This window comes from Phoxinus phoxinus (assembly GCF_949152265.1).
Source record: "Phoxinus phoxinus genome assembly, chromosome: 5".
Lineage (NCBI taxonomy): Eukaryota > Metazoa > Chordata > Actinopteri > Cypriniformes > Leuciscidae > Phoxinus > Phoxinus phoxinus.
This window is the reverse complement of record NC_136880.1, coordinates 23,590,131-23,607,715: the sequence shown is the minus strand read 5'-3', so window position 1 is coordinate 23,607,715 and position 17,585 is coordinate 23,590,131. Positions and strand designations below refer to the sequence as shown.

The window sequence follows — 17,585 nt, the reverse complement described above, 5'->3', positions numbered from 1 at the left end:
CCGTCCATACTAGCGTTTTCAGAAGTTTCATCCACAGTGAAACGTCGGAAAACACTAAATTAACCTTATAACGCATGCGTAAACCCCCATAAAAGCTCACTGAGATGATACAGACACAAAAATACATCAAGTTATCACACAATTCTTCTGGCAGGATCTTTTTATTTAGCAAAATATCTCACCATTCACTCATGCGTCCAGGTCTCACTCACTCACCATTATTTGTTTGGTCTAAAACGCAACTGCTCTCATATTTTGCCGCAGGACAGCAAATGCTAGTGAATTTTCGAGTCATCTTTGACTCATCAAAGAGTTATCTATGCAGGAGAGTGATATGAAGAGTGTGGAAAGTAACATATTTTAGCCACTGTGTGAAATTGAATAGCACATAACGCAAAAGACCGGTATAAACATGAATATCTATGGGTTCAATATATGTCACATGACTAAACTTGCATCATTGTTTTCAAATACCTCCATTTTCACAGTCCACATTACAATGCGAAAATGTAGTTTTCAAAAAGTTTCGTTTTCGTTGTTTGTTCGTGCATATGGTGACGCAAAAGTGTGAGAAATTCGATGTAGTATGCTCTCTAGGTGGCAATGTGAAGCACTGAAAGTGAAAGAGACGCTGACACTGTTTTTCATGTTTAATACGGTAAAGCTGCTGCTTTAACCCTCGGTGCTCTTCGCGTGTCGCTCAAAAATGACAGTTTTTTTTTTTTTTGTCAATGAAATTAATGCTATATTTTAGTTTGATAATGTTTTGTTATTTTCCTGTACTGGCGCATGCCTGTGACGTAAACGCGTACGCGACGCCTTCACTGTCTAGCAGACTTGCGTTTTTACCGTTTTACCCTTTAGACGGGAACGCGATGGTGGAGCGTTTTTAAGATTTCCACTCTGGAGGGTGATTTCATTTTTTTTAGTTTTTAAGCCCCATAAACGCCGTCGCCGTGTAAACGAAAGGCACATCCAATATTTTTAAGTTTTTTCCCCCGCGAGCGTTCTCGTGTAAACAGGGCCTCAGATATTTCATGTGTTCTAGCTCAAGCACACCTGGTGCCGTGCAACTAATGAAGCCCTTAATTAGTTGCATCAGGTGTGCTTGAGACAACATCTGTTTTGCAGATTTGTGCTTTTGTGAGGGAAGCTATTCAGGGGGATGAATAATTTCGAGACTGCAGAAGTCATTAAAAGTTGCATTTGCAGTTGACTGGGGAAACATTTGTTGCGTTGAGCTATTTCAATTACTTTTGTTTGATTTGTTTAATTTCAAACATCTGAAAGTCTGTCAATTTTGCCATTAAACCTGATTTGCAATGGGGGTTGAATCATTATATACAACCTGTGTGCATGCGCACATAGAGACACAGACACTGCTGTTCAAAAGTTTGGGGTCAGTTTTTTTTAAAGAAAGTAATACTTTTATTCAGGAGGGATGCATTAAATTGATCAAAAACATTTATAATGTTACAAAAGATTTCTATTTCAAATAAATGTTCAAAATACTTTTGAACTTTCTATTCATCAAGGCTCCAGAAAAAGTAAATGTATCATCATCATGTTTTTCACAAAAACATTAAGCACCACACCTGTTTTCAACTGATAGTCATAAGAAATGTTTCTTGAGCAGCAAATCAACATATTATAATTATTTCTGAAGGATCATGTGACACTGAATACGAGTAATGATGCTGAAATTTCAGATTTGACATCACAGGGATAAATGCATTTTAAAAATTAATTCAAATAGAAAACCTTTTAAGTCATGTTTTTTTTTATTGTATGTTTTAGTAATTTCATAGTCATTTTAAATTAAAATAGTATAGTTGTTTTTTTCTTTATATTGTACAATATATTGGTGCGGGTCATATTTATAAAAATTTCAAAGGCTTCATTTAAAAAAAATCAGAAATACAGAATTTGTTTATTTATTAAATGGTGCAGTCTTGCCGTTTCCAGTGTGCCATCCTTGTTGCTATTTTTGAAAAAAATGTCTTGCTCCACAGTCTCCACAAAGCACTTTTTGATTGCTTTGAAGATAATAAATGGTTTTACATTTTGAGATATGTGAGCACAATAACACAATACAGGTGTAACAGTTAATCTAAACTGAATGATTCCAGAGCAACCCCCAGTTTGAACTATAATATATTATGGTGAAGAATAAGATATCTGCCAGAAGTTTGGTCAAATCTCTTACTCTACTAACCACATCCTTATATGGGACAAGATTTAGCATGGCATGGAAACCTTATCTGATGTGAAGAGGCTTTTGTTTGGTGACTCAGCGTAAGAGGAATGTCGCCGCGCATCACACCTCTGTGTTGACCTCCTCAGTCTGTGTCCACTGAGCAGAAGTCAGCAGATCTGCTTCCAGACGCCTCACTGATGATGTAATCGTGCTATCTGTTGCTTAGCACTTGTAAGGACTGGAGACAGTGGACTTTCCATATAGCATTTACACTACCGGTCCAAAGTTTGCAATAATTAAGATTATTAAGATTTAAATTAATGAATAATTCTGATTTAAATGTTTATCTTACCAAGGCTGCATTTATTTGATCAAAAATACAGTAAAACACTAATATTGTAAAATATGATTACAATTTAAAATAGCTGTTTTCTATTTGAATATATTTTAAAAAAATAGAATTTATTCCTGTGATGCAAAGCTGAATTTTCAGCATCATTACTCCAGTCTTCAGTGTCACATGATCCTTCAGAAATCATTCTAATATGCTGATTTACTGCTTAATTGTTATCAACTATTGTTTGTGCTATATATATAAATAATTTTATTAAAAACATTTTTTTATTGTACTGGTCTTAAAGTTTTGAATGGTAGTGAATCACGATTTCCAGAAAAAAATATTAAGCGGCACAACTAGAATGATTTCTGAAGGATCATGTGACACTGAAGACTGGAGTAATGATGCTGAAAATTCAGCATTGCATCACAGGAATAAATTATATTTTAAAATATATTCAAATAGTAAAGTTATTTAAAATTGTCTTAATATTACAGTTTTTTTTTTTTTTTTACAAATAAATGCAGCCTTGGTAAGCTAGAGACATCTTGTAAAAACGTCTTTTGACCTGTAGGAAATAAATTGCTAGTCCAGAATATTAAAGGCCTATAATCTGCTTTTAAGCACCTCTTAAGTCTCCTTGTAGTAGGTTAGTAATACCTGCTGTGTGGGTGCGTTATTTTCTTACCCTGCGGACTCTATTTATAATAACCACAACAGAGGCATCTGTGTTTATGCCTTGTGTAATGACGTGACTCAGGATTCTCCAGGTGCTCAACAAAAGACAATTGTTCATCATTAACATGTGCTTCCCACACACTAAGGTGCTCTGTGAAGATTTATTAAGCACAGACAACCTTCTCGCTTCCTCTTTGAAGTGAACCTCAACATCCCTCATAATTTGTATGTGTTGCCTATGTATTTTTGGAGATATGTTATATTTTCAGATTGTTATGTTATCATATCCTTACAGATTAAATGGTTTAAATTGAATTTATGGCATTGTTTGAGGTTGACTTTATAGAGAATTAAAAGGCAGAATTTTCAGCATCATTACTTCATATTAGAATTTCGGAAGGATCATGTGACAATGAAAACTGAAGTATACAGGAAACATTTCTTATTATCAAACTTTTTAAGGGCTCAAGGAAGGAACTACAGTCTTTCCATGTATATATGAATTGTTTTTGTGGTTTAAATAAATTTAATATGGAATACAACAATAGTGAGCTCACGTGTGTGGACGTTAAAGTTTTTATAGTTGATCATATCTTCTCGACAACAGTACAGACAACCAACAGATAGAAACAGCCCATTGCATGCCTCAAGTAGCCATGTGTGACTACTAAAACAGGGTTTACTTTATAGTCAGTTACTAAGAATAAGACATATTTGATCAAATAGAACAGACTTTGATACTGAGTCAAGAAAATGACTCGGTACGTGTATGTATGAAATAGCACGTGGATATAAGACTCAGTGTTTGGAGTCGTCTTTGGAGAAAGTTAATATTTTAGATGTCATTTAATATTCCAAAATAAAGAAAAAGTTGATGTTATGTTGTACCACATATACATATGTAAAAAAACATCTTTAAAAAACAGTTTTAAACACAAACGAGAAATGTTCAAGTTTATTGTCATATGCATATTAGTACAAGTACCACCAAATGTAATGAATTGTTTAATAGATCTTATTCAGAGCTGCGCCATGACGGGTATGAAAGCAAGGCTGTGAGGAATAGACTTACCGTGCTTTTAATGGCATCCTCTGTAAAAAGTTGTATAAAGCTCCTAGATCTCTTATCATTTTCCACAGCTCATATTGTCTGGGGTTTTTGTCTACTGGAATTTCTCGGAAATATATTTTTGCAGTGTTTTGTAAGCAGAACAATCCAAAAACACATTAAATAACAGTACAACCCACTGAAAAGATGCATGTCTGTCCCTCTCACCCTCGCTTTCATTACCATTAGAAATCAAAGATGGTGCTGCTGTGAATAAGGTCAATTGGACCTCTTTTTGCGTATTCTTGGGGAAGAAATTTATGGGATTACACAAACACCATTTCTGTTGAAATGCATTCAAAAACAATCAAAGGTCCATGCAGACATTGTTTGGCTTGTCGTGACATAAGAAAAGTTAATACGTTTGTCAGCTATTCTAAAAAACAGGAATTTGAAATCAGACATTTTATTCTTTGTTGTTCAACAAATGTGATATATTTACTTTCTTGCCCTTGTAGCCTTCAATATGTGGGTAAGACCAATCGTCAGCTGGGATTCCATATTAATGAACAGAAGTGCTATAAATAGAACCAGTTGCTCGACATTTCACAGATGTAAATAATACAGTTAATTCACTTTTTTTGTGTGGAATAGATATTGTATTTTCAATGCGTCGTAACACGAATATGGAACAGAAATGGATTTTTATTTTATTTTTGCAAATTGTTTTTTCGTCTTGATACTTTGCAACCACATGGTTTGAATGAAGATTTTTTTGTCTATTTTATTTATATCGTGAAGCTGTTTTTTTTCTCCTTCCTTTTTGGATATTGGTTAATTGTCAATTGAGTAACTGGTAAATCATTGATTGATTGTATATAAAGATGCAAATGTTTCAAAAGAATGTGAACACTGAGGAAGGTCCTGACTGAAATATTTGTTTTGGTTTTTAAATGCTCTGAGCACTTTTTAGCATGTCACGTAATACAATTTAAAAAAAGATTGCTAGTATCTTGGCATGTAATCATGTTTTGGATATGCAGCACATGATTTTCAAGCATTGAGAACACTTTTTAGAAGGAATTTATTATTTCTGTTGAAAACAGTTGTGTGACACCATGTTAAATTTATTTTCAGGATTCTTGATGAATAATATAGAACTTAAAAAAAAACTTCAGGATCCTATATAAATATAAATGTCTTTACTGTCACTAATCAATTAAGGCATCCTTGCTGAATAAATATCTTTAAAAAAATCATAGTTACCATATTTTTTTCTATTACCCACAAGTGCCTTAGTGAGAGCTGATGTTTTTGTTTGTTATTGGCAGAAGTCTAACTGGTTTAATTTACCTATAGATGTGGGGGAGTTTTTGTTTCTAGTCTGGACATGTAAAGTAGTGCTGTGCTTCACTGAAATAATTTCAGCTTTCACAGTCCCTCATCACAGTTACACAAAAACATTCCTGGAAAACTGCAAGACTTAAGCAGTCACACTCATAAGAGTGCTTAACCACATGGACCGCTTTTTAAACTTTGCTGCACCAATAATGACAAATTAATTCAAAGCATAAAATAAATATTCATACTTGGATTAGTGCAGCTTCTAAATGTGACTCTTAAAGGTCAAACAAAGAATCAGGTACTTTTGTTGCAACATCCTTCCTGTTATTTGTGGCTGAGCCAAAAATCTGGAACTTGCCACAGAATTAGAGAATTTTCGTTTTTGGGATCTGTTTAACTCTCTTCATAGAGATTTCTCTTCAGATTCTACTAACTTTCTGTCATTTGTTTCCCAGAGTGCCCTCTTACACTGGACAGCCCCAAAAGTGAAGCACGGACATACACTAGCAGCAGCAGACTAGCGGCCCTGAAAAAACAGAACGACATAGAGTTGAAGGTGAAGCAGGGGGCTGAGAACATGATCCAGATGTATTCAAATGGCTCCTCAAAGGTAATGTACCATTTGGTTTTATTTAATGACTCTTTTAGCTTGAGGCTTCTCTTTTTCCAGTGATGTAGAATGTTGTTTACAAAGCACAGGAGAGAAGACTACAGTTCCCTTTTGGCCCTCAACCTACACACACACACAACCAGTCAAACCTTTATTCCTGTGATGCAAAGCTGAATTTTCAGCATCATTACTCCAGTCTTCGGTGTCAAAAGATCCTTCAGAAATCATTCTAATATGCCGATTTGCCGCTGAAGAGACTTTCCTTATTAATTTCAATGTTAATGTTAAAAACAGTTGCTTAATATTTCTGTAGAAGCGGTCATAGATTTTTTTCCCCAGAATTCTTTGATGAATAGAAAGTTCAAAAGCATAACAGCATTTATTTGATATAGAAATCTTTTCTAACAATACAAATGTCGTTACTGTCACTTTTGATGCAAAAAAAGTTATTTCAAATAAAAAAATCTTACTGACTCCAAACTTTTGATTGGTAGTGTATGAGTGTATGAGCATGGAAAAACGACCAACACATAAAATACATTTACCTTACACTTTGTTAGAAACACGGACCCAAGAACTCCTGCTTTTCTTTTATTAATGTCATGTTAGAGTGCAGCTTTCCTGAGAGGTTTGGCCACAGGAGTGGTGCTGACGGTGAGCTTATCCCCTCTGAGCACACACACAGCGTCAGGATGTGGAGTGTTAACAGGCCTGAAGCACAGTGCAGCCCATGGGAAATTAAACCAGGGCTGATGTCGACCAGGAAATGACTTGTAAACGGAAGCCTTTCCTTCTCACAGTCTGTCAGATGGGACGCAGTCCCTGGAATATGTTTAGCCTTTGACCAGCCTGCACGAGAGTGCTTCCAACATTAAAAATATTAAGAGAAAATAAAAAAACATGAGAAAGAGAATTATCAAACTACATTTCATCACATAAAATCTGAATTTGTATTTGCATGACTTCTATGATTATGTTGTCCTTCACAGGACAGGAAACTGCTTGCAACAGCACAGCAGATGCTTCAAGACAGCAAAACAAAGATCGAGTTCATCCGAATGCAGATCCTCAAAGCCAGTCAAACCAGCGAGCTCAGCTTCGACAACAATGATGTCATTGGTAACACTCAAACGTAGTTCCTCCAGCATTAGCAGTCACAGTTCAACAAAACACAAAGTAATAAATATATTTGTGGTGTTGTGGTGCAGCTAAACCCATCATCAGTCCACTGGACCTGCGGGTGGAGGAGCTCTGCCATCACACACGGATAGAGTACGCTGTGGCCGAGGGGGCCAAGAATGTCATGAAGCTGTTGGGCTCTGGCAAACTGGCTGAGAAGAGGGCGCACTCAGAGGTATCTTCAACTGTATTGTCATCATTGTCTAAAGCTGACCTTATGGGGCATCTGACTTTTAGCAGTATTTTTAAGTTTCAACATGTTTATAGTTTTCACCTTCTGACCCTTGCAGTCTTGGAAAGCAAGGTGGTCAGAGAGACCACCAGCAGTGTACGAGCTTGACATAGTATAGTATAGAATAGAATAGAATATTTTTTTATTTGACACTTTAAGTTCCAATTAAGCAAGGTTACAATTTATTTTCATTTGTAAGCTTTCTTACTTGTGTGAATTTTGTTGTTGTTGTAAGGTTGCTTAATTGTGTAAAAATAAGAAAAAAAACTAAATTCACACAAGAAAGCTTACAAATTAAATTAAATTGTAACCTTGCTTAATTGGAAGTGTCAAATAAAAAAATATTATATATATATATATATATTATTCCAGACAAGCAAGATTACAAATTAAATTAAATCATATAATTTAATTTAATTTGTAAACTTGCATGTTGGTGTGAAATAAAAATCAGATAATAAAATTTGACAGACTGACATGGTCACTATCTCCTTAAGTTGTGGCACAACAAATACTGTTTCCATGTTCAAGCCTCTGCTCCATACTCCAAGTGAGAGTACTATCTCCACAGCTGTTTATGAGCACTGTTTAATTATTTATAGCACACATTTAAGCTATCACCCTCAAGTTGTTCCAAACCTGTATCCAAAAATCTGTTCCCCAAACCCAGATAGTTGACGTTAGCCATTGACTTCCATAGTAGGAAAAAAATACTATAGAAGTCAATAGCTAACGTCAACTGTCTGGTTACAAACATTCTTCAAAATATTATTTTGTGTTCAGAAGAAGAAAGAAATTCATACAGGGTTAGAACAACATGAGGGTGAGTAAATCATGACAAAGTTTTGGGTGAACCATCCCTTTAAGCTAATTGTACAACTTTGATGTACACTACTGTCTCTGGTCTCGTGGTGTCCCGGTCCGGACATCAATATTTTTATGATTCATAAAAGATTAATCACTTTCTGGCCATCTGCGATTTCGGTATGAAGATAAAAGTTAGACTCGTGATTTTTGATAGTACTACTGCACACCGTGAGAGTGTATTTTAGCTCTGTTTGTTGTTTGCTTTTGGGATCTGATAGAGCGTTCGAACCCGGAAATGTTGAGGTCAGACTTCACAACCAGATGGACCAGAATGCATATATTTGCATATATTTAGCAGAATATATGCAAAAAAGAGCTGCATGAAAATTCTCCTTTTGTGTTCCATGTCAAAAATATTAAACGGGTTTGAAACGACATTGTTGGTGAACTATTCTTTTACTGCCATTGTTTTCAGCTTACCATATACAAATTAAGCTTCATCTGTGCATCCATGTAACTGTCATTAATTCCTCCACTGTAACTCTGTGAAATCCAGGCCCAAGCCAGATTCAATGAGTCCAATCAGAAGCTGGATTTGTTGAAGTATTCCCTGGAGCAGAGACTCAATGAGCTTCCGAAGAACCACCCCAAGAGCAGTCTGATCATGGAGGAGTTATCGCTCATGTCCTCTCCGGCCCTCAGTCCCCGCCAGAGCTTCATATCCACACAGAACCACAACAGCACTGTCAAGAACCAGAACAGCACCAAACCAGCTGCACTCACAGGTGACTAACACGTATTACCTTCAGATTTAGTGTTAAATAAAGCTATGCATACTTTTATTTATCAAGGATGCATAAATTGATCAAAAGTGACAGTAAAGACATTTATGATCTTAGATTTCTATTTGAAATAAATGCTGTTCTTTGCAACTTTCTATTAATCAAAGAATCCTAAAAAAATGTTTCATAGTTTCTTGAAAAAGATTTAGGTGCACATCATCAAGGATCATGTGACACTGAAGACTGGAGTAATGGTGCTGAAAATTCAGCTTTGCCATTTAAAATATCAAAATAGAAAACAATTATTTAAAAACAAAATAATATTTCACAATATTATATTTTTTACTGTATTTTTGATCAAGCAAATACAGCCTTGGTGAGCAAAAAAGAACCAGAAACTCTTGAACAACAGTGTATTTTAATGGTGACTGTTATCAACTAAAACAGGCAAGTTGGAGGTTCGACTCATGGGATGTCAGGACCTGTTAGACAGTGTTCCTGGACGGTCAAAAGCCACATCGGTGCCGCTGCCCGGTTGGAGCCCCAGTGAAACGCGCTCCTCTTTCATGAGCCGTGGGAACCGCAGGGGAACCAGCGTTCGAAATCTCTCTAAAAATGATGACTTGTCCAGTTGAGTAGTGCTTAGTGCTTACTTTCAAGTGGCTTTTCACAAGCCTTTTATTTAACTTTATACAACTGTGCCAGTTGAGGAGCTTAATATGTGTACCGTATGTGTTTCTGTTTGACTCCAGGTGAGATTAGTGCTGTTCTGAAGCTTGACAACACTGTAGTTGGTCAGACCAGTTGGAAACCTGTCAGTAATCAGTCGTGGGACCAGAAGTTTACGTTAGAGCTAGACCGGGTAAACTTTTATTTAAATATATATGATACATTCAAAACACTCCTGCATCCTGTGTCTATATGCTGTGACAAATGTTTGTGTACCGTAGTCTCGTGAGCTGGAGATCTCAGTGTATTGGAGAGATTGGCGGTCTCTTTGTGCAGTGAAATTCCTGCGACTGGAGGACTTCCTGGACAACCAGCGGCATGGAATGTGCCTTTACCTTGAGCCACAAGGGACTCTGTTTGCAGAGGTACCTTTACAATATTGTCTCTCAGCGATCAATACTTTCTCACAAAGAGCCCTCTGATTAGCAGCCTGGAGCTCTGTGAGAAAGTCAGAGGAATTCCTCACGCTCAGTGGCCCCTGAAACCCCCGAGCAGGTTTTCCCACCTTTGCTTCTTTAAAGAAACTGAGCCTAGTAGATCTGAAGTGGAATTTGATTAATTTTCAGAGCTTGGTCTAAAAGCCATTTTTGTTACAGGTTACCTTTTTTAATCCGGTCATTGAGCGAAGTACCAAACTCCAAAGGCAAAAGAAGATATTTTCAAAGCAACAAGGTGAGCGCATCTCCACTACATATTAGAGTATTATGACTTTTTTTTGTAATAGTCAATTCATCAGACCCTTTAGGCCTTGTGTCCACCAAAACGTTTTTAAGCCAGCTGAAAACGTCAGGCGCTCTGGTGAAGCGCCTAGCTGTGGGTACTTGAGAGGGCTTCGGCAGCGCAACATTTGCAACATTTATCAACATATGATACGGAATATCTGCGGAAGTATATATAGAAATTTCGATAAAATGTAAAGTATTTTCTCTGACTGTTGTTTTAAATTTGTATGCTTTTTATTATGCTTGTTGTTGTCACCTGTTGCCGTTGTACAAGCAGTATGTGGCGGTTGATCGTGTTGTATTTGTCCCGCCCCTCCTCTGTGATTGGACAGCTGGATAAAAAGTGATAAGGATGAGCGCTGTGTTTTACCCAAAGTTGAACATTCTTCAACTCTCGATGACCCGTAAAAAAATGGCGAGCACTCCGCGTGAAGCGCCTCGTCATTGCTGTCGCTCCCATTGAAAACAATTGGAAAAATATAGAGGGAAAAAAACGCTTTGTTTGTCATTTAGGGTTTCTTGCACCAAAACCGATTAGAAAAATAGCTCTGCAGGACTTTAATTATTTGCAGGCATATTTAAAATTTCTATTTCAACACCTGCTTGTATGTATAGAATAAATACACAGATGGCCTACTACATTTGCCAAAAAGAGTAATATGCAACAATTATTGTACTGTATCCCACAATGCAATGCACTCAAGACTCAATATTTCATTTTCAGAGTGAGGGATGAAACAAAAGTAATAAGTCACAATTTCCTTTTTTATTTGATTAAAAAGTTAAAATGTTTTTACACATAATTTGATTCAAAATGCTAAATAACCTTACTTACTAAAATCCTGATGGGGTAAATCAAATTGATGGGGTAAATCAAAAATTGCCCCCAAAAAATAGTTTTTTTCAACCTAAATAATTCAAATGCCAATTATAAATGCATTGCCTTTTTATAATGCAGCCACACTGCTTGTGATAAAGCAAAACTGATTTTTTCCCCACCGGTCAACAGACCAAATCTGCTCCTGCACCTTTACACCATTTGGTGCAAGTTATGTTATTGTCATTGTAGCTTCTTGTTTATATAACCATGATCTCGAAGTAAAGGGGTTTATAGGGGTCTGATGAATGTATTTCTTTTCGTCTCCCATGTCTGTAGGGAGAACGTTTCTGCGGGCCCCTCAGATGAGCATCGGTACTTGGGGCCGGCTGGTGAAGAGGGCCATTCCCTCTCCCAATAACTCATCTAGTCCTCAAGTGGCCGAGCTGGCTGCTGAGACTGGACATGGCAGTCTCCCAGGAACCCCTGCTCTGAGGAGGTATGAACATACAATTCACACCAACTCTGGTAAACAAGTCACTTTTGTCTAGGTGGTGCTTTTATGTGTCTGTTTGTATTTGTCTGGCCTCTCTAGTGTCCCAATAGTGGCAAAACTGGACTTTGACAAAGACGCTACACCAAAGCCTTACTCTCCTGTTAGTATAAGAGAAGTCCTGCCTGAGGACCAGATTCCCAACAAAGAGCGAGAACAGGTAACATCACACGCCATCATGTGGTTGTTGTAAAGATAAGCCGCCCAGGCATCTGAATTGACGCCATCGGTGTCCTTGAAAGCACAGTTAAAAGACTCTGAGGATAAAGATCTGAAACAGACATATAATTCATGTTCAGTCTCTCATCTGCCCCTTGCATTTGAAAGGAATAGGAAATCCATTCATAATTACTTTTATTGACATACAGATCCAGTCTCATCTTGTCTTTTTTCTTTTGCAGGACACTTTGACCGCATTTGACTACCGAATTGACAGGAATAGCATTATTGTTCAGTCTGACCTTGAGAAAGTCGTGGAACTTGAGACTCAACCGTCAGCATTACAGCTCATAACTTTTCAAAAGAACACAGAAATAAGGTGACCTTTTTATAATTCATATGTTTTTCTTGTACTAACAAATATGGACTTGACTGAATGTCTTTTGTTGTTTTAGGGAAGAAGAGGAAGAACAGTTTAATTTCAGTCTTAAAGACTTTAAATGTGTTGCCGTGTTAGGACGGGGACATTTTGGAAAGGTACGAGAGTGTTCATGCTTCAAGTTGTTTTATTATTTAGTAGTGATTTAAGGAAATATTACTATTGGATATATTCTATACTTTGGCTATTTTTGTGCATGCTCATTTCCTGTTTTTAGAATGTCTTTGTCGTCATCTTACGCTCACTTCAAATTTGTTTTATTTATATAGCACATTTAACAGCAAGCACAGCTGACCAAAGTGCTGAACAACACAAAAAACAAAGAAACACGGCAAATCTCACAGTGAATTGAAAGCCAAGGAAAAGAAATAGGTTTTAAGAGACGACTTTGTTAATAAAAAAAATAAAAAAAAGAATATATTAATAACACTGTTAAATGTAATCTTCAGCAAATTACAGCTCTCTCTTTTATATATATATATATGTATACGTATATATATATACCTGTGTGTGTGTGTGTATATATATATATATATTTGTCCTTAACATGACAAAAATGGTCAGCTTGTCGGCATCAGGCTGAATTTTACTATTCGTACATCCCTTCTTTTTTGCTATTAACCTTTTTTGTAAGTTATCAGGCTTTCCAGGAATTTTTTTTCTGTGACAGGTCATAGTCACCCAGAATCCCCTAACAACACCATAGCAACACATTTTGGCGCCCTGACAAATACCCAAAATAGTGGCGGACTGGCGGTGAAAGGCAAACACTATTCACAGAAACTGAAAAAATCTATATCACTTTACCTTTTCCCTCAGGTGTTACTAGCAGAATACAGTATTACAGGTGAAATGTTTGCCATCAAGGCCCTTAAGAAGGGAGATATTGTTGCCCGTGATGAGGTTGAAAGGTACAACTTTTTTTCAAAGTTTTATATATGATCATTTGTGAGCAACATATATCAACTACTAGCTTATTTGATCCTGTCTTGTTTCCTATTTTCCCAGTTTGATGTGTGAGAAGAGGATATTCGAGACTGTGAACGGCGTGCGGCACCCGTTCCTGGTCAATCTTTTTGCGTGTTTCCAGACCAAGGAGCATGTGTGTTTTGTGATGGAGTATGCGGCAGGAGGAGACCTCATGATGCACATTCACGCCGATGTGTTTTCAGAGCCACGGGCCACGTGAGTGACACAAAAGTTCCTGCTTTTTAAGATGGTTGTAATCACGCCTTTATCAGCACTACATCTTCTGTTGTTTTTGATTGTTGCAGGTTTTATGCAGCTTGTGTCGTCCTGGGGTTGCAGTTTTTACATGAGCACATGATTGTATACAGGTATGTGGAAAAATTTGTGGTGCTCTGTACTTAAGGTCCGATATACTTAAAAACTGTTGTGACGCCATTTCAAACAAAATTAAGTCAAAACTAAGTTTGTTTTGGAGTTTGTTTCTGTGGTTTGAAACAGCTTGCCAAAGCGATCCAGAAAAGTTCACTCCAGCTGCTAAACGCCTTCGAACTACCATTGGTTTGTGGCAATGACGTATAGAGTAGGTGTTTGCTGAGGCTCCGCCGCCTTTGACGTCGAAAGATTAATTTATCCTGTTCAGTCCGCCGTGGTCAGACGTCCACGAGTAAAAACACGAACGCGTTGGAGAGCTGCTTTATAGTAAAAAGTGAAGTTGTAATTCTAATCGAAAGAGACACATTGACACTGTTTAATACTCTAAAGCTACTGCTTTATCTCAATCTTTTGTATAAAGTGCTATATAAATAAAAAAGGCTTTACTTGACTGGAGTGCTTAATTGCAGAGTTCATGCAAACATCCACATCGCTATGATCGGATGCTTTCTTAACTGCTGTTCTCTCACCGTGGTCATTTTTCTTGTTTATTTTGATATTGAGAGGAAAGCGCGCAGCACATATGCATCTAAACGCCGCTCTCATCCGTGTGGGTGGCGTCAATGTTCGCTAACAGTATACCGCTGGCCGTGTATGGTCACTTTCTTTTTACCTCTAAGTAAAGAACGAAAAAGAACTTCACCGCAAGTATATTGGGGCTATTTAAATTTTGACAAGAATGTTTGTTTTTCATTTATTAATTTGAGGATTAATACATTTATTCTTCAGAGATCTGAAGTTGGATAACTTACTGCTTGACACAGAGGGATTTGTCAAGATTGCTGACTTTGGTCTTTGCAAAGAAGGTAAGGGTATGTTTGTATTTGTGTTGCCCTCTGTACAAGCACCAGATGCACATGTTCTACCTCTTTCTGTGTTAGGAATGGGTTACCGGGACAGAACGAGCACTTTCTGTGGCACTCCAGAATTTCTGGCTCCTGAAGTGTTAACCGAAACGTCCTACACGCGTGCAGTGGACTGGTGGGGGCTCGGCGTGCTCATTTTTGAGATGCTTGTCGGGGAGGTCAGAGCTCATCTACTTATACATCTCTCCAAATATACTATTGTGTAAAAGATGGGGGTCTGCAAGATTTTTAAATGTTTTGAAAGAAGTCTCACCAAGGCTGAATTTAGTTTAAAAAAGCCAAAAAAATATATATTGTGAATTAGTATTACAATTTAAAATAACTGTTTTATAATTTAATATATTTTAAAATCTTCTCTCCAGTCTTCAGTCACATGAAAATATTCACATTTAGAAAATATTTTAATATGCTGATTTGGTGCATAAGAAACATTTCTTATAATTATCAATGTTGAAAACCTATTTGTGCTGCTTAATATTTTTGTGAAATCTGTTCTTTGGTCATTTCAGGATTCTTTGATGACAAGAAAGTTCAAAAGAAAATAATTTATCTGAAATGGAAATCTTTTGTAATTTTTATAAATGTCTTTACTGCCACGTTTGAACAATTAAATGTGTCTTTCCTGAATAAAAGTATAAATAATATAATTGCTGACCCCAAACTTTTAAATGGTAGTGTACCTCATAACCATCATTCTGCTCAAGGCGTATGACGTTGTGACACTACTTGACGCATGAAAACAGACAAGAAGACAATCAACAAAATAGTGTGAAAGTGAAATCAATATCAATCAAAGGTCATCTGTAGCTTTGTGAATTCATGTTTCCATAGTCTCCATTTCCCGGTGATGATGAAGAAGAGGTGTTTGACAGCATTGTAAATGATGAGGTTCGCTACCCAAGATTCCTCTCAACGGAGGCCATCTCCATTATGAGAAGGGTTGGTACCAGGAGCAGCTTTACCAGTGTGGATTTACCAAGTGACCAAATCAGTCTCGTTAACAATTGTTTTTCACTTTGTACACAGTTATTAAGAAGGAATCCAGAGCGACGACTTGGAGCTGGTGAACGCGACGCACAGGATGTGAAGAAACATCTGTTCTTCAGGGTAAGTTCCGAAACATCTGGCTACATATCTTGAATATGGCATACCTCTCTCTCTCCCTAAATATAAATATTATTTGTACCTTATTTTTTCCAGCATATTGACTGGGATGGACTATTAGCAAAGAAAGTGAAGCCGCCATTTGTACCCATAATCCAAGGTTCCAGTGACGTTAGTAACTTTGACGATGAATTTACCTCAGAGGCTCCAGTGCTGACACCGCCCAGAGAAGCCCGGCACTTAAACCAGGACGAGCAGGACCTGTTTGTAGACTTTGACTATATTGCAGACTGGTGTTAGCTGTGTGTCGTCATCTCTCCTTCTACACACACAGATGCAGAGAATGTGAATCAGACCATTTGCTGATATCCCTATTTTGTTTTCAGTGTTATTTTAGGAATACCACAACCTCTTTTCTGTTTTGACATTTCATCAGCGATGATTGGACCTAAGCACTGAAGAAAAACATGAATTGACCAGTATAGTTTTTAACTATACTGACAACTAACCACAGCTCATGAGAACCATGTGATCAGGTGTCTTACTGGCACCCCCTAGTGTTGTGGAAGTCAGTAGGCCACAGAATTTCATCAGTTACACTGAGAAGGATGAGCCTTGATTTTGATATTTTTGTATTTGAAGCATTTACAATGTGATTTACAAGGTTAAAAAAAAGTCTGTCAAGTGTCATTGTTAATTATTTAAAAGTATTTTAAAGCCACAGACTGAGATAATAGGTATCTGATATCCAGTGAATGTACAATTTGCCACCATTACCAAAACATCTAGCCATTTTTATGCAATGGAGTCTATACACTTCTCTACAGTACAGTATTAGTGCATTCTGATTTTTAGTTACAATGAAAACTGCAAATGAAAAATACAATAACATCTCTAGTCGTGTATATATATATATGTACATGTCAAAGTGCTCTGAAACAGGAAATGTATCTTCTTTCATTCGTTAAGTTATTTTGATGAGTTAAAGCATCATGTTGTTGTTTTTTAACCAGACTTAAGCTGTCAGTGGATTTACACTAGCGTTCAAAAGTGTGGGGTCAGGAATAATATACATAGCACTGAAGGTTGCTGAATATTCAGATGAATAGTTTTGCCATCACAGGAATAAATTACATTTTAAAATGTATTGAAATAGTATTATATATTTCATAGTATGAAATAATATTTCAAAATACAGTTTTACTGTATTTTTATCCAATAAATGCAGCTTTGGTGACTGTAAGAGAGTTCTTTCAAAAACATTTTAAAAAATCTTACCGACCGCAAACTTTTGAATGGTAGTGTGCGTGTGATAGGCAATCACATTACCTCATTTGTTGAGTAAGCACTAGTTGTTCCCTACTGAAAGTCTTTCATTTCATAGGCTTTTGTTCACAAAAAGCTCATAAATGACAGACTGGAATCCATGCTAGACACTAAATATCAACATGAATATACTAATAACCCTAGATGTACAAACATGCACCTGAAGCTTCATAGATGTAAAAAGCAATCCAAATGGAGGGGTAGATATTAGTTTGAAGTCTGGTGTGTTATATAAGCCACACTACATAAACACTA

The 17,585-nt window shown here is 36.8% G+C and overlaps 1 protein-coding gene across 1 annotated transcript in view; it reads left to right on the top strand.

Moving 5' to 3' along the window:
- Positions 1-17,162, top strand: part of pkn2a (protein kinase N2a) — a 29,212-nt gene extending 12,050 nt beyond the window's left edge. Inside the window, exons 3-22 of the mRNA XM_079614134.1 lie at positions 6,060-6,214; positions 7,204-7,333; positions 7,423-7,568; positions 8,989-9,217; positions 9,662-9,844; positions 9,967-10,076; positions 10,165-10,308; positions 10,540-10,615; positions 11,822-11,981; positions 12,078-12,195; positions 12,437-12,573; positions 12,650-12,731; positions 13,453-13,544; positions 13,642-13,818; positions 13,908-13,970; positions 14,764-14,840; positions 14,916-15,058; positions 15,732-15,839; positions 15,927-16,007; positions 16,101-17,162. Of these exons, the coding sequence (XP_079470260.1) occupies positions 6,060-6,214; positions 7,204-7,333; positions 7,423-7,568; positions 8,989-9,217; positions 9,662-9,844; positions 9,967-10,076; positions 10,165-10,308; positions 10,540-10,615; positions 11,822-11,981; positions 12,078-12,195; positions 12,437-12,573; positions 12,650-12,731; positions 13,453-13,544; positions 13,642-13,818; positions 13,908-13,970; positions 14,764-14,840; positions 14,916-15,058; positions 15,732-15,839; positions 15,927-16,007; positions 16,101-16,304 (2,615 nt within the window). The 3' untranslated portion in view covers positions 16,305-17,162. The remainder of the gene's footprint in view (positions 1-6,059; positions 6,215-7,203; positions 7,334-7,422; positions 7,569-8,988; positions 9,218-9,661; positions 9,845-9,966; positions 10,077-10,164; positions 10,309-10,539; positions 10,616-11,821; positions 11,982-12,077; positions 12,196-12,436; positions 12,574-12,649; positions 12,732-13,452; positions 13,545-13,641; positions 13,819-13,907; positions 13,971-14,763; positions 14,841-14,915; positions 15,059-15,731; positions 15,840-15,926; positions 16,008-16,100) is intronic.
- The last annotated feature ends 423 nt before the right edge of the window (positions 17,163-17,585 follow it).